At 32.9% G+C, this 24274-nt stretch overlaps 1 protein-coding gene across 1 annotated transcript in view; it reads left to right on the forward strand.

Annotated features, from left to right (window-relative positions):
* Positions 1-24274, forward strand: part of LOC145254798 (surfeit locus protein 1-like) — a 45722-nt gene that overhangs the window by 2612 nt on the left and 18836 nt on the right. The window contains exons 2-5 of the mRNA XM_080113585.1: positions 6684-6797; positions 10502-10623; positions 19321-19512; positions 21530-21602. Coding sequence (XP_079969711.1) covers positions 6684-6797; positions 10502-10623; positions 19321-19512; positions 21530-21602 — 501 coding nt within the window. The remainder of the gene's footprint in view (positions 1-6683; positions 6798-10501; positions 10624-19320; positions 19513-21529; positions 21603-24274) is intronic.

Genomic DNA, 24274 nt, shown 5'->3' on the forward strand with positions numbered 1-24274 from the left:
CTTACAGAAAAACGGTTAAACTGCAGAAGCACCTGTTAAGCCACACAAGTGCTATAATTGAATCCCCGTACGTAAGACAAAAAAAAAAAAAAATTCCCCAAAAAAGTACTGCAATGCATTTTTTTTTAAATTTTGTTTTAGACAATTTTTTCTTCGAATTTTAAATTGTCCGCCAATGAAAAAAAAAAAAAAAAGTCTTTCCGACATTACCCCCCTCACTTGGAATGCTTTTCTTCTTTTTTGTATATAAGTTTAAATGTTCCACAAAAGATTCGTACGCCATGTGAAAAGGCAATTCTCTACGTGAAGGCACAGTCAACAACCGTCGTTTATGCTGTCGTGCGTAAATGGAAGCTGTAAAATGGCGGAAAGTAGTTCCCGGATTCAAGGGTTAATACTATGCAAACGGTAAATTTGCCCCAAGTTTCACTATCAGATTCGTTGTCAGCGACCTCGATTACCTTTAAAAAAAAACAAATTAGAGTGGTCGGTGTTCTGTTGTAAATAATCTGAATATTTACCAAAATTTTTTTTCGGAGATCTTCAGTCCAAAACAGATACGTACAATATAACCTTTGTTTTTTCAATATTTTCGTTTTATAATGTCTTGACTAAACTGTACAAGTACTAATTCATTTATTATTTGTGTATGAAGTAAAATTGTAAGTTATCTTTTGAATGCAGGTTTAAATTTCAGGTAATTGTGGCCTAATAGACCAACGCAAAACCTACTTTAAAAAAATTGTTTTTAAGAGGTTTTCATGTGTGCTGAAAACAGATATCGCATTTAAAATTAGGGCCGGCAACAAATTTTCACGATTCTGAAAAGATATTTTTCCACATGTTGCCTGTAATGTGACACAGCGGCCATATTTGTCCATATTTATAAAATTTTACTTAATTTCCACCTTAATATTTTCCTTAAAAATGACGACTGTTCAATTTCGGGTATACTGAAAAAGAATATCGCATTTAAATTTCCGCAAATAAATAGTTTTCCGGATATTAAGCAATATAATTCTTTGTTATAAGTCATGCCCATTGCTGTACGCGCAAGTGCACGCATATATTTTATATAAAAAAAGATTAACTCTTCATTATCTTGAAAACCCATGACATCGTTTCTGTTTTGAACAAGTATGCCTCCTACCGCATTACACATTACTATACATGCAGAAAAATATCTTTTTAATATCGTGAAAACTAGTCGCTGGTCCCAATTTTAAATGCAATATTCGTTTTCAGCATACTCGAAAGCAAGTTGTTTTTTTTAGGTAGTTTTTGTGTTGGTCTACTAGGTCACAATTACCAAATTGAATTTGAAAAAACTATGAAAAATCATTTTAAATGTTTCCCTCCTTTCCGATATCGTCAACTATTTGCTAAATAATAACATTTGGAAGCAGTTTAAAACTATATATGTTGGTGAATTTGTAGCTTAATGCTCTCCGCTGAAAGTCTCTCCAAAATGAGTTTCTACATTTTAGGTGATTACGTGTGAATACTTTGAAGAACTTGACGGAAAGAAATTTTTGCAAAGTCATTAAATTGTGGGAAAATAAAATTACGTAGCCATTGTAAGACAATGCCAGAATCGTTAGAAAATGACCTCCAGACTATAATGGAATGGGGCCACAAATGGATGGTAACATTTAATGCTAGTAAAACTAAGCTACTCTCCTTTAACAATTACAAGGCGTCTCTCCAAATCTATGACAAATAGCACCCTACCTGAGAAGTCTACCTTCAAACTCCTCGGCCTAATATTTTTGGACGATATGAACTGGAACAAATACATAGAGGGCATTGCAAAGGCTGCTGCAAAGAAGGTGGGTTCCCTCCACTGAGCTAGAAGACTACTCACGCCTGAGAGTATCATGTACCTTTACAAGGCCACTATTCAGCCATGCATGGAGTATTGTTGCCACATCTGGGCTGGTGCATCTACCACTAGTCTCTCCCTCTCAGATGGGGCCCAAAAAGAGTTGCCAATCTAATCGATCCCACTTTATCAACTAAGCTCCAGCCCCTGTCCCATCACCGCAATGTTGCATCACTGTGCCTGTTTTACAAATATTTTAATGGAATGTGTTCTGATGAACTCCTTTCACTTGTTCCCCCCCCTTGACGTACATATCCTCGACAAACCCGCTAAGCAATAAGATCTCACCCCTTCACAGTTGTTGTCCCTAAATGCCAGAAAGCTTTCTATTCTAATAATTTCTTCCCTCGAATAGCTAGACTTTGGAATTTCCTTCCTGCTGCCTGCTTTCCTGGCTGTACTGATATGCAGAAGTTTAAATGTAACATAAACAAATATCTTGTTACTCTTTCCTAGACATGGCTCCAAATAGTAAGCTCTTACGTGTAAGGGATGAACATGAGTAAAAAAAAAAAAAAAAATTTTTAAATGTTTGCTTTTTTTAAGATACTAACGGGGGTAACCAGTTATTGAGCAATCCAGCCCTAAAAAATATGTTTCAATCAAGATACCCATTCGAGCACAAAAAAAAAAAAAAAATTAACCACGTAGCCAGGCTCGAACCTAGAACGCTAAGAGGAAAAGGAGGTAAAAAAAAGCCAATGGTTTAGCCACCACGCCCACGGCGACTTAAGACCTCATGGGCATTCAAAATAAGCTTAGTCATTGCAAAGCGTATGATGATTTTACAAAAAATGTTGGCGCAAAAACTGACTCCTCCTTGAAAAAAAACGGCTCAATTGACCAGCACAGCATTAATCTTTTTGGCCAATTTTTGGATATTTGTCGTCTGATCTTTCTAACGATACTGATTTTGTCAGTGATCATTGCGTCTGTCAAAAGTTTTTGGCAGATGTACACACACACACCAACATAAAAACTGACGTTTGAGATTTATATCAAAGGTTATTTCATAAAGAATCTTTGTGAGTTAAAATTTATTGAGAAAAACACTTTAAATGTCTATACATTAGGTAATGAATAACACGTTTTCAGGCTTATGACTTGTTGATGTAAAAAGCAAAGTGACGCAATCCGAAACAGAAAACAAAACGAAGTACCATTTTTCTAGAATAATTAAATAAGTGTTAGTTTTGGTTTCCAGTTCGTTTTCAGATCGGTGTTTCGATTTTTACATAAACAAGCTCTAAGCCCAAAAAGTGTTATTCATTACCTAATATATAGATATTTAATATTCTGAATACAAAATGCGTATTTCTCAATAAATTTTAACTTAAATTTTGATAGAGTTCAAAATAGACTTCGTAGCCTCGTAGGAGATGTCCTTTTCTCTTCCTTGCAACCTCTATCTCACAGAAGAGATGTTGCGAGTTTGTCTCTGATGTATCGTTATTTTCATGGAAAGTGTTCGACTGAGCTTCAATCTATGGTCCCCCCTCGCCAAACTTTCACAAGAAACACTCGTCTAGCTGTAAACACTATCAATAATTCCCCCCACTCTTTATCTGTGCCTAAACCTAAACGTAGATTCCATGAACAAAGCTTCTTTCTTAGAACTGCACGCCTGTGGAATTGTCTTCCGTTTACCTGCTTTCCGGCTTACTACAATATGGTTGTGTTCAAGTCTAACGTAAATAAGTTCTTGATGAGCCGTTCCATATAAGTTATCAAATTTACCAAATTTTCATTACTAATGATTACTATATTGTCCAATTTCTACTGTACACTCTTTAACCCTTATCCTTGAGTGCCCTCTTGGCCTTGATAATGTGGTGATGCCTATGTAAAAAAAAAAAGAATGGAATTCAATATCGTTGCACTAAATTAAAAATCAAACTTTTTTTATAACAACAACAATGTTGACAACGTTCAGTAGAGTTGGAAGAATGTCGGACAGTGTCTCCGAATGAAGAAAGGAAAGATGGAAATCTCTTTGGGCTCCAGATTTTCTGTCAGCATTTATCTTCAGACGAAGATAGTTGATGCTTGAGTGACCAGTGGACAGGGAGAGGAAAGAGAAAAAGGACATCTTTCCTCGTTGCTTCCAGGGTTTTCTCTGCTGATTGACTGTGATTCCCAAAGGGGTTGATTTAGTTATGCTTTACAGGATATCAACGATTTTCAGTTTATTTAACGCTGAATCCAGCAATTAAGAAAAAAAAAAAAAAAGAAATTTGGTCATAGTGGATTAGAGTGCAACGGAGCGGTGTGCTCCTATTGTAACAGCGTCGATGAATGAAATCAGCAGCAGCCGTTTTAGCACATATGCAAATTAAGCAAGTGTGCATGTGCTGACGTCACTGGAGAAAGGAGAGAAAAAGAAAAAGACAAAAGGACAGCATGTGGTTGATAAGAAATAAGTTGCATGCTGGGAAAATGGGTGTGTGAATTCGAGGGCAAGAAAGAGCTGGCTATGGCTGGTGGGGAGAGAGACTTTAAAAAAGAACACACTATATGGCAGAGCATTGTAAAACGCATATGTGTGCAAAAACAACTTTGGAAAAATAATGAAATGCGTTGTTTTAAAAGAACCATGAATAAATGCATTTCATTTGCAATTAAAAAAAAATGCTGCGGATTTTTATTAATTTCCTTTTTTTTTTTTGTTTGTTTGTTTGCTCCTTTACATATGAGTCCGAATGGTTGGAATGTAATGACATGGTTAAGTGTAATGGCCACATTACAGCTGTGCCCGACACTGACCGTCAGATTTTTATTTATTTTTTTCTATTTGTTTATTTGTTTGTTTACTTGCGCTGATACAACGTGTGGGTCCAAGCGGTTGAAATGTAACAACACGGGTAAAAGGTAATGGCCACTTTACGAGTTGTTGTTGTCTCACCACGTTTTGGCCAAGTAAGCCTCTGGCCGGCTTTGAGTAAGATTGAAACCGCTATCTTCAGACAATTCTCACCTAGAACTGTAGAGATTCAACATCTCTATCAACTGCACCACGGGCCCCGAAGGCCGATCAAGATTGAATTTTTTGGTCTTATAAATTCATGTTTATTTATTATCTGATCTTCCATGGTCGGGTCCGTAACGAATGTTATATATTATTTAATTGGAATTCATTATTGAGATGAGTATTAATTGTTAATTTTATTTATTGCGGACTATTATCCTCATCTTTTTCTTAGTTGTTTACACTGTTTTTGTCCAGTTATGTTTAGGACACGTCTTTCCCTGTCACTCGTGAGCCACATGTGTAACACGTCTACTTCTGCTCTCTTGTGTCTCAAACACGTCTCAAATCCTCTACGTCTTGAACATGTCTTGAATATCTGCTTGTCTACTTGGACGGACAGATTAAGAAATATAATATAGATATAAAAGTGGATATACGTTTCTACCTACTGATGATGAGAGATGCTCCCGAAAGATTCTTGGGGAATAAATACCATCTACAGTTGAAAAAAAAAACAAAGAAAAAACAACATCATCGGGTAAATAAACAAAAAAAAATATTATTGAATTATTTTATTATTTATTTATCTGCTTACGACTGTACATTCCTGCATCGTCAAGCCTTCAAAAACACCTTTTAATCATTAAACAATGCTTCAAGCAAACCATGACATACTTCTTGTTTTTTGTTTTTTTTACAAGGGAATCACTACTTATCAAAGTCCAGAGGCCACTCGAGGATAAGGGTTAAAGAGTGTACAGAGGTCAAAAGGACAATATCATAGTATTTGTTAGAAGTGTAAATTTGGCAAATTGGATTACTTAAGGGGAATGGCTCATCAAGAACTTGTTTATATTGGACTTGAAGACGGCCATATTGTAGTCAGTTGGAAAGCAAGTAAACAGAAGAGAGTTCCACAGGTGTGCAGTTGTAAGAAAAAAGCTTTGTTCATGGAATCTATGTTTAGTTTTAGGCACAGATAAAGAGTGGGGAAAATTATTGATACTGTTTTCAGCCAAACGAGTGTTTCTCATGAACGTTTGGTGAGGGGGGACCATAGATTGAAGCTCAGACGAGCACTTGCCATGAAAATAACGATAAAGCAGAGACAGGCTCGCAACGTCTCTTCTGTAAGAAAGAGGTTGAAAGAAAGAGAAAAAGGCATCCCCCACTAGGCTTCGAAATATTAGGTTTATAAATAATCAGAAATTGGACCAACAAAGGAGAGACTTCATTTTATAAAGTGAACTGCTGGTTCATGGCATCTCATATTCTTTACATCTGCGTGTTTTATGTCTCTATTATTATTTTACCGATTTGTTCAACAAATTTGTTGCACTTAAAGCATTACTTGTATCAAAATACAAGAATTATGAATGCAAAATTATGTATGTTTGAAGCAGCAGACAATAAATTACTGCAAAAACTAAATCATGAATTTAGGGAATAAACAAACAAATTAAAAGCGAACGATAAATAATTAAAAAAAAAAAAAAACGTTAATAAGTCTTATTACAAAAATTTCCTGACAGAAATAATAATCTTGGAACACTTTTTGTACACACACATACTCGCATGCACACACACACACACACACACGTGCACATACATGCGTTCATACGCACACAAAAAGTTTTAACGGAATTGAATTAGTTACCAGAAAAAAGTTGAAGCTCTTATTATAAATTCACAATGAGGTCTCAAATTTTGCTAAATTCCTATTTTCTACCTTTTGAAGATTGTTAATTGGAATGTGGTGTAATGGTTAACAATCTAAGTTAACAATCGTTTTATGCAAAAGAAAAAAAAAATTTTTTCCATGATTATTTTCAGTTTCAGAAAGTAAGCATCCGAACAACAGTAACAAATATTCCTAAAGCGACCGGTCCACGGATAAAACCATTTATCACGAAAAAGAAGAAAACTTCATCTGGATACTTGTTGCTTGTAAGTAATTTAATTCATTTACTAACATATCATTTTCTACCAGTTGGTTATATACGGAATCTGTTTACCTATTTTTAATCTATTCCTTTTTCATATTCTGATTCCATTCTTCTTTTATTTTTAATCTGTCTTTCATTGTAGTCTACTTTTTCTGAACATGTTTTTTCTTTTCCTATTCTTATATTCTGAACATGTTCTTTTTTTAAAATGAAATATGTATATCTTTATAAGCCAAATTACAACGCAAAGATTTTGGTAAAATAAAGAAACATTTATTTGTTTAAAATCAATATTTCTGCATGATACGTCTTTCTCAGAATATTTTTTTTTTCTTTTTCCATGCTATGATGCTAAAATGAAAAGAATTTAGTAGTAAAAGTTTGTGTTTTTATTCTACGGTGATATTTTTTAATATTCCAGAGAGAATAAAAGGAAAAATATATTCTGAGGAAGATGTATTGCATTGAAATATTCATTTTAAACAAATGTTTGTTTATTTTACAAAATCTTTGTGTTGTAATTTGGCTTATAAACATATGACATAATATTTAATTTTAAAATTTAAACAATGCTTACATCACAGAGAACACAACCTATGTTCTTTTTTTCTTATTCTTATATTCTAAACATGTTCTTTTTTTCATATTCTCGTATTCTAAATTTGTTCTTTGTTTGCAGCATATACAACAAAACTAAAAAGTTGTCAAAAAAACAAATATATAACAAAAATGTTACCAAAAGCAAAATAAGTTACTCTTCTACCTACTTGGATAAGTTTTTATTTTTGTGGTTTAACTTATTTTAAAGTGCTTATTTGCTTCAAAACACAAGCAGTGTCAAAACTTTGGTTAGAAAAAAAAATGAATTACATCAGATGGTCATCTGGGAAATCTTGATAATCCCTCAAAATTGAAAATTAAACAAAATACTGGTAGAAACCTGCCCAATAAATGTTGCAGCATCATGCAAAAATGTAATGTTCTACCAATTAAATTCTTGTATTCTGAATTTATTCTTTGTTGAACTCTTATATTTCTGATTTAGTTTCTTGTATTCTGAATTTTAAATGAATTTAATGTATTATCAGAAGTTGAGTTTGGGGTAGCTTATTTTTTAAGTCACAGTGGGAAATATGTGTTGAAATTAAATTATTTTGGCTATTTTAATGGAAAAAAATATGAGGAGAGAAAATTAATTTTAAAATGCATTTTCTACATTTTCTTTTAAATTTTGGAGGGTGTGCATTTGTGTAATGAGATAATCTCTGTTGAGCTACAAGAATAAGTTGAGTGTCAAATTTAAACTCAGTATCTCTCTCTCTCTCTCTCTCTCTCTATATATATATATATATATATATATATATATATATATATAAATAAACACTGAGGCAAACAGCTCTCGCACTGTGCCATTCCACAGCAGAGTATTGTACCCCAGTATGGGCAAGATCATGCCATGCCCATAAAATTGATGTAGAGCTGAACAAGGCATACCGGACCATAACTGGTGTCCTAAGACCAACTCCCTTGCCAGCTCTATACTGCCTAACTGGTATTCCACCACCACATATCAGGCGAGATGTCATCACCAGCTTAACGACCACTCACTGTTTGGCCACCAATCAGTGAGACAAAGACTAAAATCTCGCAGTAGCTTCATCAATATAGAGGAAATCGATCCCAGGCAAGCTGCCTCCTATAGGATGGAACGATGGCGAGACTATAACAGTAGGAATAAAAATGAAGCCCTACCAGACTCAAAAGAAACACTCCTCCAGGGTTGAAACCTTAGTAGAAAAAACTGGGTGACTCTAAATAGAGTCAGAGCCAAAGTAGGCAAAACAAAAAACAATCTCCACAAGTGGGGCCTAAACACCTCACCTTTATGTCCATGTGGAGAGGTACAAACGATGCACCACCTTAGAGAAAACTGCCGATTGGGTCCTCATTGCTCAAACCAAGATCTTAAGGAGGCAAATAGCACCGCAATGCAATGCGTTAATTTCTATTGCGATAAGATATGATATATATATATATATATATATATATATATATATATATACTAACAGTTCAGCCCGGCTTTGCTTGGGCCCTATGTACTGTTCATAACTTTATGTGCATATGTATATTTATCTATTAAAAAGTTTGACTTATGTCCAGGTAACCTACATCTAAAATTTCAAGTGGTTATACCCAAAATTGGCAGAGGAGTTTGGTAGAGTCTGCAAAGGTCAACTCTTTCAACTTTGACTTCTTGGAAGCCAAATTTTCGCCCAAAAACTGATTTAAAAGCTTGCTGCATGTCTGAATACCCTTTATGTAAAATTTCAAATGTATAGACCCAAAATTGGATGAATAGTTTGCTAGAGACCGCAAAGGTAAAATCTTTTGAACTTTGATCCCTTAGCAGCCAAATGTTTGGCCAAAACCCGATTAAAAAGCTTGCCCTATGTCTGAATACATTTTATGTAAAATTTCAAATGTTTAGACCAAAAATTGACTGAGTAATTTGGTAGAGACCGCAGAGATCAAAAAACATTTTTTAAAATTTAACCCCAATTTTGACCCCTTAGCATTTATTGTTTTGGGCTCAAATCAAATTAAAAGGTTAGATCTATGTCCAAGTAATCTACATTTAAAATTTTAAGTGTTTAGATCCAAAATTGGCGGAGGATTTTGGTAGAGTGTTCAAAGGTCAAATCGTTGAACTTTGATTCCTTGACAGCCAAATTTCTGTCCAAAAACTGATTAAAAAGATTTTTCCAAATCTCAATACTCCTTATGTCAAATCTTGAGTCTGTAGACTGAAAGTTGACAGAGTAGTTTGGTAGAGAAATGTACACACACACACAATTTCCCTTTTATAGATATATATAGATTTTCAAAAAGGAAACACAAAAGAAGTGGATTGTCCTTAATCTGCAGAGTTTTGAAAGAAATACTTTCCTTCTCATCAGAGGCGGGGAATTAGCAAAATGTGGAATCAGATTTTACTTGCAAAGTATTTAATGAAACTGCAAGTGAGCTAGAGATTGTACTTGTTAAAAGTAAAAAAAAACAAAAAAAAAAACAGTGAAGCAGAGGGAATGGGGAAAAAATTAAAAATGATTTCTAGGATATGTGCATGCGAGTATTATGTTTCTTCTAAACAGTTCATTCTTGAACTAAGTGAAAAAAAAAACCTCCTTGAGATCAAAATCTAAAGAAAGCGAGTCAAGTACGATAACCATTAGGCCAGCTTGCTTAAAAGGTGTTTTCAAACCTACTTATTCTTAACATAAGAAAGCTGTCATGTGAATGATTTGCACATGTGCAATCGTGAAAAACTTGACAGATAAAAATCTGATGACCCCTTCCCAATACCAATTGTTAAATTTTAACCCCTTAGCAGCCCTATTTTCTGCATGGAAGCTGATTAAAAAGTTTTTCACATGTCTGAATACCCTATATACCAAATTTCAAGTCTGTAGATCAAAAATTCATTGAGTATATAGGTTGAGAGTTGTCCTCACACACACACGTTCTCACTTTTATAGATATATAGATATATCCTTTTTGTTTTTTTCACCACAGGGTTATTTATTTACACTTCGATATGCATAAATCCAGTATCTCAACTCCTTATATTTTTCAGAAAAGAAAATGTTCTATTAATAGAATTCTCTTAAAAAAGAAATTATTTTCTTTTTTAAATTTTTTTTACAGGTGATTCCCCTTACAACTTTTGGCCTTGGAATTTGGCAAATCCAACGTCGAGAATGGAAACTGAAATTGATTGAAGAATTGGAAAGCCTTACCAGAACAGAGATTGTACCTCTTCCTGAAAAGTAAGGTTTGGGATTTATTTTAGATTATTATTTTTTTTTTTTTTTTCAAAGCATGTACAAATTTTTTTTTTTTTTTTAAACGTGATCTCCTTAACCATATTGTTTCTTGAATGTTCAAATATTTTACGATGAAGCCAAAAATATTTTAGTCAGAATCTGAGAATTCTTGTTCCTAATATTTAAAATCTGTTAATATCTGTTCCGGATGAAAAATGATGGACAGAACATATGCAATAACAGACAAGTTTCAAAATGAATTAAACTTCTGAACAGTTAGTGACAGTGTGGGGTTGAGGATTGTTCCTGGCATCCGTTAAGGGTGGGGAGTCCAAATACGAAAAGAAATATGAATGTAATTTAAAAACTTAATAAATCATATTTTGAGGTTACCTGTACTATCAAAAACGTCTAATAGTCCTTTATTCCTTGTGTGTGTGTGTGTGTGTGTGTGTGTATATATATATATATATATATATATATATACTAGCAAAAGTACCCGTCGTTGACTGGGTTCAAAAACAGCCTACAGAAAATGGACTCTGATTTATGAAAGTATGATAGATTATGAAAAGGAAGGGTTGTAAAGAGATAGCTTCGAATTTGGGGGTATCAAAACCAAAGCAAAATATGATGAAAGTAAAAATAAAATAGATAAACCCCATAATTTATTATACCATACCTGTTCACACTGAAACACTTATCACAATATTCTGTGGATCTATATTAAAAAACCTTGTGACATATTTCCATTCTATGGAGGTCAGGCGCAAACGAACACCCCATAATTTTATTATACCATATTTCTTCAAACTGAAACATAATTATCAAAGTATACTTACGCAGATAGATATGAAAAGTCTTTATTAAAGTTTGTGCATATTTCCATTCTATGAAGGCCATGTGCGAACGAACACCCCATAATTTTATTATACCATCCCTGTTTAAGTTAAAACATACTTATCAAAGTATTATTATGTACATCTATATCAAAAACACTTGTAAACGTTTTTTTTAATTTTTAAATTTTTTATTTCCATACTTTGTGGACCAGGCGCGTACGCAGACCCCACAATTTTAATGACTCATCATTATGCCAGATCAAACATACCCATTCCTGTGTTTCAATACATCTTCTATCATTATATGTAATCAGTTTTCTATAATAGTCAACCATATAGGAGCCTATTCGTGACCAGACACACACAGACGTTCAGCTTTATATTATATATATATATATATATATATACATATATATATATATATGTATGTATGTATCTGCTATTAGATAAAAGTCACTTTGTGTGTGTGAGCTCCTTGTTCATATGTTCGGAAACGGCTGAGCCTATCTTTTGCAAATTTCACACAAAGGTAATTTATTTGTCAGGCAGTGTTCTTAGATATGTTTTGTACAGACATTCATCCGATAAGTATCAAAAAAAAAAAAAAAAAGTCCAGTATTAAGCAGTTTTTCTGTTATGGATAAAAAAAGAATTTTTACAGGTGGAATATTTTACGTTACACCGATCGGTCAGTGTAACGTAAAATATTCCCCTGTAAAAATTCTTCTTTTTTATCTGTAACAGAAGAAAGTTGGTTGGTTGGTTTTACGGCATATCAACCCTTTTCAGGTTATTTAACGCCGAATCCAAAGATTTTGAAGAAAGATTTTTTAATAGAACATATTTGTTGTTTTCCAGTCGGTTTCTATTTAACCTATAGTTGGGACCCTAACAGGTACTACCAGAGTGAACCTGGGAGCAATGGGAATTAAAGGGTGGCTCCACACTCTCCAAAGCCTGCAAGTTGGGGCCTCACCACTGGATATAGTTTAAGGTCATGTCCAGGACCGCAGAAGAAAGACTATGTTTAAGATTGTTTAGCACAAATATTAGCTGGCGTGATATTGTAAACAAACACAGAATTTGATGAACGACATTATCATTATTATTTTTTTATATTTTTTGGCGAATTAGTCCACCAGGCAAATTATTCCTTGTAATATATAATAATCAGTAGAGGATTGATTCTATAATAATACATACGAAATCTGCATAAATTAAAATATCATGTATAAACGTATTTTACAACTGGGCAATGTCAGGCAGCCAGCTATATATATTTACAGGGTGAGTCACAGGAAACGGATGTTTTTAAGGAAAACACAAAAATTAAAAACATCCGTTTTTTGTGACATATATATATATATATATATATAAATAAAATGAACTCATTTTTTCTCGTCTAACTTTGAACATAATAGGATAAGAATCTAGACATTTTATGCAGATGTACTATGCACAAACTGCATCACGATATCTGGGGTGTGTTATAGGCATATTAGCTATCCACTAACTCGCAGATCGGAGCTTCCTATATTATATCTGGTGAGAGTTCACTGCCAAAACCTGTTACGATCAATGGAAGTAGTAAAGTCATCTCTCTCTAAAAAATTCATACTTCCACTGCCACTCATTTACACCGTCCGTGACCATTCACAGGAGACAAATAAGGACGAACGCCCATTTAGGTTTTCATAAAAACTGGACTGCAATTTAGATGAAACGCACCACGCTAACTTTTACATTGGTTAAAAATAAAAACAAACACAAACCAAAAAACTTTACATTTTCTTACAGTGCATTAAAACTTATGATATTCAATTCCGTTTTATTTCGCATTCTTCAGCAATTACAACATCGTTTTCTTGGCTTTTTGTTGAGGGGGTGGGGTTCTATGTATCTTCCCTCTGTTTTTCGTTTCCCCGATCTTTCCCTTTCTCAACTTTATTTCTTCTCTCTTTCTGTGTTTCCTCTTTTTTTCAGCAAGTTCATCATCGTTTCTTTTCATTTTTATTTATTTATTTATTCATTTTTATTTTTATAAACTATTCTCTGTTTCTGTTTCTACAAACTTTACATTTTTTAAATTTGTTTCTTCTCTCTTTCCGTTTTTCCTCTTCCTTCGGCAAGTTTAGCATCGTTTCTTTCTTTGTAATACAGCCGGATTTTTTTAACACTAAAAAAAAAAATAAATAAATTACATGGATTCATTCCTCCTTCTTCCGTTTATTTGCACTTTGTTTGCTGTCTTTCCGATCTCTTTTATTTTTTTAAATTTTTTTATATAAAAACATATCATTTCCGTTACATTTCGCTTTGTTCGATGCCTTTATCCCGATTTTCATTGTTTATTTTTCTTTTAATTTATTTATTTATTTTTTTTTTCAAGTTTTCCCTTAGAGGCGGCACTAGGAACCCATTTTTTTTTATTCTTCTTCCTTTTTTTCCTTCTTTTTTGGGTTGGGAACGTTTGTCTCACGTTCATATATAACAACATATTTGCTAGGTAGATTTTGGGGTGCTAAACCAGCGGGGATGGGGATTCTTCCATTACACCAACTCGAGCCACAGCAACGCGTGCCAAGGTACAGCTAGTATATAAATAAAATGAACTCATTTTTTCCCCATGTGAGTTTGACCTTAATGGGATTAACAATCAGGAGATTTCATGCAGATGTGATATGCACAAACTGCGGCACATTATCTGAGGTGTGCTATAGGCCTATTACCTCTACACTTGCTTGATAATCATCCATTCCTATATTTGTTCTGGTGAGAGTCCACTGCCAAAATCGGTTAGATATAATGGAAGTTGTAAAATCTTTTCTCTCTATTAAATTCCTCCTTTCCCCGCTCCCCATTTAAACCACTGCTTGATCGTTCACGAGGAACTTTTACAGACACCTACCATTTACGGGTTTATTAGTTGCTTACAAAAACTGAACTGCATCCTATTGTGGAAAACTCACCACTTTTACTTATACACTAGGAAAGATAAATACATTACTTACACAATTTACACATTTTTACACTAATACAAACAAATTACAAACACACTTTTCATTTTATTTTTATTTATTTATTTATTTTTTGGAACCACATATTACATCATTTCCGTTACATTTTATTTTGTTCCGCTACATTTTTCTATCTACATTTTTCCTACCTTACTGGAATGTTTGACATGATTATTTTTATATATTTATTTCCGTTTCATTTGATTTCATTCAGTTCGACTTTTCTTTTTTCTGTTTATGTTTTTACGAACTTTCTGGTAAGTTTGACATCGTTATTTTCTTCTGTTTTTTTGGGGGTTTTCTTTTTTTTGTTTTTTTTTTGTTTTTGTTTTTATTTTTGCTCCCAGAGTTAAAAATTACTTTTCCGGTCAAAATAATTATACCATCGTAATTATCGCATTTCGTAATCTAAAATATCAAATTTACACCTAAACCAGGCTTAGCTTTACATTGTTCCCATTTTTACACTAAGTACTATACATATATACACACAGATTCTTTCCATTTTTTTGTTTTTTTTTTAACCATAGATTAGATCATTTCCGTTTTATTTCGTTTCGTTCCCTCAGATTTTTCTTTTTTCTGTTTACATTTTTTCGATCTTTCTGGAAAGTTTGACATCAATAGTTTTTTTTTCATTTTTTTTCTTTTTTTGGTACCACTTATTAATTCATTTCCGTTTTATTGCGTTTCATTAGATTTTTCTTTTTTCTCTTTACATTTTTCCGAGCGTTATGGAAAGTTTAACATCATTATTTTTTTTGGAGGGGAGGCACAGTTTCCAAGTTTAACATTGGTATTTTTGTTTTTGTTTTTTTGGGTGGGGTACACACAGTTAAACATTTATTTTCCGGTCAAAATAATTATACCATCGTGATTATCGCATTTAAGAACAAATCAAACTATGACTGATTTCATATATTTACCAACAAAGATCATAATTACTCGATTTCAAAATGTAAACAATGCTTAGAAATGTGAATGGATTTGCTGATTTTCTTCTGTTAATATCAGGAAGCTGCGCTGAAATAAAAACATTTGAAAACATTGTTATTTACAATGCTACTTTTAATATTTCCAGGGGATCTTTTTTAAATCAAAGGTCATTATCAGATGGTAACTACTTAATGCTCAAAATAACAACTACTTAATGCTCAAAATACCAAATACTACATAGCCATTAAAAATTCCTCTCTACTAATATTAACAAATATATTCAAAATCCAATTAGATTTTCTCATTGTTTATACGATCCCGAGCAACGCCGGGTAGCCCCACTAGTATATATATATATAGCTTTCTTGTAATTGATTGTAAATTTGAAAGGGACAGATTGCAACAAAGATATTCTGAGTGGAGTTGTCATTTGTTTTTGTTGATATCTGATAAGGAAAATAGAAACACAAATAATGTGTATATATATTTATATAATTTGAGGTTGTTATTTTTCAAAGGTAGGTTAACCAGTGAAATATAACGAGGTTCATACGAGAGTGCTCAATACAGAAGACATATATATTTATATATATATATATATATATATTAATGTGGTATGAAAAAATTGTTTGCTCTAATGTATATATATATATATATAAAAGGTAAAATGTGTGTTAGTGTGTGCACATTTTCTGTATGTCTGGCAAAGGCTGGGGGGGGCTCGAGGGGAGGGGGTCACAGTTCTTAGAACTTTTTATATGCTACCTAGGTTATAATATCTACAATTTATGAAAGGAGGTTGCGTGTATCTTTAATTTGGGCGAATTTTACACACTATTTTCGCGATATTTCTTGGTCTTCACGTGTTTCTTTAGCTGTTCCATATAAAAAAGCAAGACTGAACCCGTAGCAAAACCAAGCTCCCTGGCACTCGTGCCCTGGACGTCCAGAAAAGCAATTAGCTTTTATCAATGCGGGGGGGGGGGGGGGGGCTTATATCAGACAATTGCTGTTCAGTTGGCCACTCCTCTTTTTGTGGGGAGCTGGTTTTTCCCCAACATCTTGGGAAAACTGGCAGGATTTCACTCCCCTATGGCATGATGTTTGACCTTATTAAATTCACCTGTCACTTAACTTTTTAATCATAAAATTAAAACACTTTTCACTTCCTCTTCCGTCGTGGCCAAGCGGTAAGATGTCAGGTTTTTTCACACTTTCTTTTCCACCTTCGCCTCAAGGCTTTGGGTTCGAGCCTACCTACTTATCTACCAAAATTTCTTTTTTTCTTTTACACCTCCAAACACTCAGGCAACGCCGGGCATCCCGCTAGTGAACAATAAAATAATTTTTTAGATAAATATAATGAATTTCTGTTCCCTGTATTAAAAACGGTTAAAAAATTTAAGAATATTTCTGGCTCTAGTCTTGCACTATTTGGCTATTAATGGCACTTTGTGCTTGAAAATAAAAATTATACTTTAAATTGTAATTTGCATATGGAATGAGTATATATATATATATATATGATGCGAATAATGGAAATAGTATTCTGACAAGATAGGTGAAAAAGAAACAAGCCAAGTTTTATGTCCATCAATGTTTCATATTTATTTTAAGACTGCTTCTGAATGAATAAATTGACCAAATATATATATATATATATATATATATATATATATATAAATATATATATATATATATATATATATATATATATATATACTATGATGTACCCGATATTAAACATAGTGTTAAATTCCTTTAAAAAAATGGAAAAAAAAAGAAGAAACTGAAATATGTTTATGTGAGTATTATGTTTTTTTTTCTCAGCAGTTCACTTCTTCTAAGTAAAAAAAAAAAGTACTCAAGCTGAGATTGAAACTGAAGCCGAGACTGTGAGCCAAGTACAATAACCATTAGCTCAACACGATCTTTAAAAAATGTTTTCAAACCTACTTATTCTTAACATAATGCGAAAGATTCGCACATGCACACTGCACAGTCATGAAACAGTAAACAGATAAAAATTTGATTATTCCCATGGTTTTTCCAGATGAAAACTGATTAAAAAGTTTTCCACATCTCTGAATATCCTATATACCAAATTTGTTTATTTACAAAGATTAAAAAGATTAAAATAAAAAATATAATGCTAGTAAACCTTATATCTAGAATCCTTATTCTAATTTTCATCGACATCCATTGCATGATTTTGATTTTAGAAAATGTTTAAAATTTAAGGCTTAAGTTTTAAGCTTGGAAATTGAGGTATAGGAAATCTTATTTGGTATCTAACGACTATGGATCAAATTCAATGCAATCGAGAGATTATGCCTATATGATAAAACCCTTTAAAATACTCCAAGGGAACTGAAATTTGGGGATATTTATTAATTAATGTCTAATACCTATTGTTAAAGTTTTATAAAAATCAAATGTCTGAAATTTCATTAATTTTTACCCAATTTGCATATAGTTAAATTAAATTAAATATAGCTCACATTACAAACCCTTATGCCAAGTTCACAAAAAATGTTAAAAGGAATATCTTATTAAATGATGAAAAATCATATTTTTTCTGAGATTTTGGCTATAATACACATTTTATTTTTTTTATATTAACCCTGAAGGATCAGTCCTCACAGAGAGAGGACAGAGGCATCCGTTCTTGTTGTAAATCTGAATTTGATGAGTCTGCGCATGGTTTGACACAAATTTCAGATAGAAGTATGGTCATGTCTTTGAAAACATTCTGTAAGGTTAATTTGAAAATATAAAAAAATTTTTTTTAATTTCAAGACCAGACATATCCTTTCTCTCTCCATGAGGGTTAATACCACCAGAAAAATGAAGAAAAAACTAAAATACAACAGTGTATTGTACTGAAAGTCTCAGAAAAAAAAATTATTTTAACCATTTAATAAGATATTTCTTTTAATATATTTTTGTATATACCACTAGAAAAATAAAAGGGGGGGAAAAAACAAACTAAAAAATCTCTTTTAAACAGTGTATTACATTGAAAGTTTCTGAAAAAAAAAAATCTATATATAAAAGTTGATTTTAATAATTTAATAAAATATTTCATAACATTTTTTGGTTTTCTAATATTTTCAAATTGAAAATTAAAATAAATTTTTTAAAATACATAGATGTATTTTTATGACTAAATCATCTAAATAAATTATTTACTCAAAATTTGGTTTAGCCCAAGGTATCTCCTCGTCAAAACTCGGCTAGTAAAATAATATTTACTAACTAGCAGATGTACCCAGTGTTGCTTGGTATTAAATGTAATGTTAAATTACTTTTAAAAAAAATAAGTAAAAAAAAAAAAAACGAAAATAAACCGAGACATGTGCATCCAAGTATTATGTTTTTTCAAAACAGTTCGCTTCTTGTAAGTAAAAAAAAAAAAAATAATCGAGCTGAGATCAAAACCAAAACAGTGAGTCAAGTACAATAACCATTAGGCCAGCTTGACATGATCTTTAAAAAGTGTTTCCAAACAAATTTATACTTAACATAAAGAAGCTGTCATGTTTCACGACTGTGCATGTGCAGTCATGGAACAGTTGAAAACTGATAAAAATCCAATCACCACCACATACCAATTTTTCAATCCTGACCTCTTAGGAGAGCCCTTTTTTTTTTTCAGATAAAAGTTGGTTAAAAAGTTTTCCATATGTCTGAATACCTTATATACCAAATTTAAAGTCTGTAGATCAAAATTCATTGAGTATATAGGTTAAGAAGTGTCCTCACACACACAGATACATACACATTCTTACTTTTATAACTTTTATAGATATATAGATTAGAATAAGTAAAAGAATCTTTATTTTTTTTTTTTATTATTTTCAGTTGAAATTAAATAAATTTATTTTTCATCTTATTTTTTTCAGTTTGGAGGAGTTAAAGGATTTTGAGTATCGTCGAGTGTCAGTGAAAGGCACTTTCGATCATGATCATGAGATGGCGATAGGACCGAGGTCAAATATTATTGATGACTCTCCTGGCACTACTCATGGGAACATTGACAGTATCACCAAGGTCGGCTTAAACATTGTGACACCTTTTAAAATTTCTGGTCGAGAGTAAGTAAACTTTCTCTTTTTATTTATTTATCTTTTTCAATATAAAAAAAAAACACATGGTCTTTAAATAAAAAAATTACTTATGATTTTATAATAATTTGGTTCAATTGATAATTTAAAGACCAGCCAATGCTGTAATGATTAAAATTAACTTTCAAAATCCTATAATTAAAAAAAATTAACTTTCAAAATCCTATAATTAAAAAAAATTAACTTTCAAAATTCTTTAATTTAAAAAAATTAACTTTCAAAATTCTTTAATTTAAAAAAATTAACTTTCAAAATTCTTTAATTTAAAAAAATTAACTTTCAAAATTCTTTAATTTAAAAAAATTAACTTTCAAAATTCTATAATTCTAAAAAATTAACTTTCAAAATTCTATAATTCTAAAAAATTAATTTAAAAAATTCTATAATCGTTTTAAAAATAAACTTAAAAAATACTATACGTTTTTAAAATACTAAATTTTTTTTTAAATTAACCTAAAAAATTCTATAATTTTTTTAAATTTAAAAATCCTATAATTTAAAAACAGTTAACTTTAAATATTCTATAATGTTTTTCAAATTTTACTTTCATTCACCCAAATGCAACATATTACCAATGAATTTTAAGGGGCTGCAGTGCTAAGGACCAGATTTATCCAGTGGGGGAGCACCTGGATAGGGAGTTAACAGTAGGATATTTGTTCACATTATGTTAAATGTCAGCATGTTGGTATTCTCAAGAGAGCAGGAAGCAAATTCCAAGGCAAGGGTTCAAGAAAAGAAACAGTTCACTTCTTGTAAGTAAAAAAAACAATACTCGAGTTGAGATCAAAACCAAAACCAATAACCATTAGGCCAGCTTGACAAAGTCAAAAAGAATCTAGAGATTTCAACAGTGAATACAATGTAGTAGCTAGTCAGATGTGTCACGGATTTTTCTTTATGGGGGATACTTTAGAAAATCATTCACTTTATTTCTGTTTGCTTTTCTATTAATTGTATTAACAAAAATAAAACTGTATGTGAAAAAACTCGAAAAAAAATGGCCAACCTTAATGTTGTGTATCGTGGATTTCTTCTTCGTCTTCTCTTGCTGTGACTATATATTCATCTCTCACACTGGCAGCTATTGTGGAGGTGCACACGGGTTCACAAGTATATAAAAAAAATACAAAATAATTCCAAAGGAAAACACAAACTTGGACACTTTTTGGTTGCACTCTAAGTGTATGTGTGTGTGACACAATCGTGGGAAATGACCTTCTAAGTGATAACGTCCATATTTTAGCAGTCTTCTGTTGAGGCCTCTTTTTCATTAAGTAATCAATTAATTTCTCCATTTGCTCTGAGTTACGCTTTGCATTCTACTGTGTTCAATTCTCAACTCACGTTATCAATCAGACATTGTCATCAACTGGACTTATAAAACCCCTTACCAATCCTAAATATATCTCAGGTCTTTTGATCTGGTCATCTGACATACTTTAATTACAGCGGCATCTAAAAACCGTCCACACACTAACTCTAAAATATAGTGACCAATCCCATGTTCAGTCTATTGTTCTAAAATAACTGCCCCACCTTGCTTAACAATACCACTTCAGCTACCCCTGCCTACTCTGATGAGCATCCTCCTCTCCATTGTTTCTGATACCTTTGTTCCGAATAAACTTATATCCTCTTTTGTTATATCATACTTTTTCTCTTTCTTCCCACTCCCCAACATTTGGGGGGAGCAGGGTAACGTTTCTAGTATCACGTATGTGTAAATGTTTTGCTGGTTTCATCCCCCCACCTTTATTTGCTAAAGACATTATCATTCACCTATTTTCAAAATCAAATATGGAAAAACAATATTGTGATAATCAACGGATACAAAATACCAACATTTTCAGATTTTTTTTTTTCTTTTTGTTTAATAAATTTCTGATGACACACAGACACGATTTTGCTATTTTCAAGCACTTTTAGTTTGCGCCATATATAAACAATGCATTTTGAAAAAAGTCTAACTTGGTTATATTTTCAGCTTAACGATTTTAGTAAATCGTGGTTGGGTGTCTATAAAAAAGAAAGATCCTGCAACCAGATCAGAAGGGCAGGTAAGTTTATATTTTGTGAATAAAATTTTTTTTGTGCTTGGCCTTTTGGCTAGTATTTGTTCTGATATTACTGTTCACCTTTTCTGTCCTTGATCAGTGGAAGAGAAATCCTTCATGACTGAGACTATTTTTATTCTTATCCAAAGTGGCCATTTTTGGAGAGCTGGATTTTCCCCACATTAAAAACCGACCTTGTGTCTAACTCTGCCTTCGCGGAGAGGCAAGTAAATAGCAACAACATTTTTAGCTCACCTAAATTCAGTCTTGCATTGTCTAGGATTATCAGCTGATGGTTTAACGACATTGTAGCAATTATTTGTCATGGGCATTTTAAAAATGGAGTTTTTTTGTTTTTTACATAAGGTTAGATGAAGTAGAAAATTAGAAGTATGTGTCAAGATATGACATCATGGACTAGAAGTCAAAACGACGAAGTAGTAGGATTTTTCATTTTGATTCGTGAGCTAATTGGATTGTAGAGGAGAATGAGCCAAAGTGTTTGGCAGCAAAGAGAACACACCGAAAGTAAGAAGTTGTACTAATAACGTGAATGTCATGGGAGTGTTGTCAGTCTCTGTTTTTTTCTTTTAGATGCAACATATAATCCAAATAATACATTTAGTGTTCTTGCATCAGCCATAATCAAAACATGGTTGAGAGTAAAAATCTCAAATTCAAGACCATAAAAGGCAATTACTTGATAAGGGCTAGAAGAATGGGAAGATCCAATGGGCCAGGGTATATTATTCAGAAAATTAACATTTTTTTTTTTTTTACAAGGTGATCACCACTTATCAAGGCCCGTAAGCCACTCAGGGATAAGGGTTATTACATGTACAGTATGTTAATGTGGGGATTTACTAAAAATGTCTACTTAAGGGGGCGGTTCCTCAGAAATTTGTTTACGTTGGACTTGAAGACATCCAGGTTGAAGTCAGGTGGGAAGCAGGCAAGCGGAACAGAGTTCCACAGGCATGCAGTTCTAAGAAAGAAGCTTTGCTTTATGCTGATAATTCTACTCTTTATTCTAGTGTTGCTATTGCTATCTCCATCGGATCAGTTGAAATCTGCAACTGATCTAGAAGCTAATCTAGGTTCAGTTTTGGATTGGGGTACGAAATTGTTTGTTTTGTTCTTACTCTTTTAAGAGTCAGCTTGTGGTTTTCAATCATAGTCGTGTCCTTTTTCTTCTTGAAATTCTCATGGCTTGTTCTGCTGTTCTGCTGAAATCGACTCTGGAACTTCTTTGTCTTTCTTATTAAATCTTTTTTTGGAGTTGATATATTAGATCCGTTGCTCTTTCTGTAATGTAGTTGTAACATGTCCACCCTTGCGACCCACATATTGTATGCAGATAGTCGCAAGAAAACAAAAACAAGGAAAGAATTCGACTCACTTTTTTTTTCAGTTTAGATAACAGACATTTATTTACAGGTACTTGAAAAAATAACACCTGGTTTCTTGTTCAAAAGTCTTTTTGTACTCCTATGCGTTTAAGATTCTGCCGTGTCAAATACGTGGTACTGTATCTTTGCCTGACCATGTTTATGACACGTCTTTTCCTGTCGCTCTCAACCCAACTGTATAATACATCTATCGCTCTTCTTTTCTTAACTCAAGGGTCCATGTTTTTTGCTTTCTATAATCTTTTTTTTTTCCTTTTTCTTTGCTGTGACCTCACCTTGCACATAGCCTGGTCATTTATATACGTTGGCTGCTGCTCTTGCCGTACGTGTGTCCATACTCTGTTACATTTTTGCTTCTTGTAAAATCGGTTCTCTCTATCATTCTAAACACTTTCTCACACCTGAGGTTTTTTTTTTATTTTACAAAGGAGTCACTACTTATCAAGGCCCAGAGGCCATTCAAGGATAAGAGTTAATGAGTGTACAGTGGTCAAAGGGAACGTGTCGTAGTTATCGTTAGTAGTGGAAATTCGATAAATTGGATTACTTAAGAGGATTGCTCATCAAGAATTTGTTTATGTTGGACTTGAAGACAACCATATTGTAGTCAGTTGGAAAGCAGGAAAACAACAGAGTTTCACAGGCGTGCAGTTCTAAGAAAGAACCTTTGTTCATGGAATCTATGTTTAGGTTTAGGCAAAGATAAAGAGTGGGGGAAATTATTGCTAGTGGTTTCAGCTAGATGGGTGTTTTTTATGAAAGTTAGAACAGGGAGGACATAGATTGGATCTCAGATGAGCACTTGCCATGAAATAACGATAAAGCAGAGACAGGCTCACAACGTCTCTTCTGTGGGAAAGAGATTCCAGGGAAGAGAAAAGGGCATCCCCCCACTAGGCTACGAAGACTATTTTGAACTCTTTCAAGGCAGGATAAATGTTTCTAGCAGCTCCTGCCCAGATGTGGCAACAGTACTCCATCCTTGGACGTACTTGGCTCTTATACGTGTAGAGAATTGCATCAGCTGTGAGATATCTACTGGAATGGTAGAATGATCCCACCATTTTTCCAGCAGTCTTGGTAATGGATTTGATGTACATGTTCCATCTCAGATCAGGAGTAAAGGTCAGACGTAGAAGGTTGTCAAAACATGGAGCCTCCTCAAGATGAGAGCGATTCATTTCGATTGATGCTAGACAGGGATCAATTTATCTCTACAAATCTATCAGACTATGTACGAAGTACTGTTCTAATATTTGAGCCGGT

Source organism: Euprymna scolopes, chromosome 30 (genome assembly GCF_053919585.1).
Source record: "Euprymna scolopes isolate OS-2025 chromosome 30, ASM5391958v1, whole genome shotgun sequence".
NCBI classification, from domain to species: Eukaryota; Metazoa; Mollusca; class Cephalopoda; order Sepiida; family Sepiolidae; genus Euprymna; species Euprymna scolopes.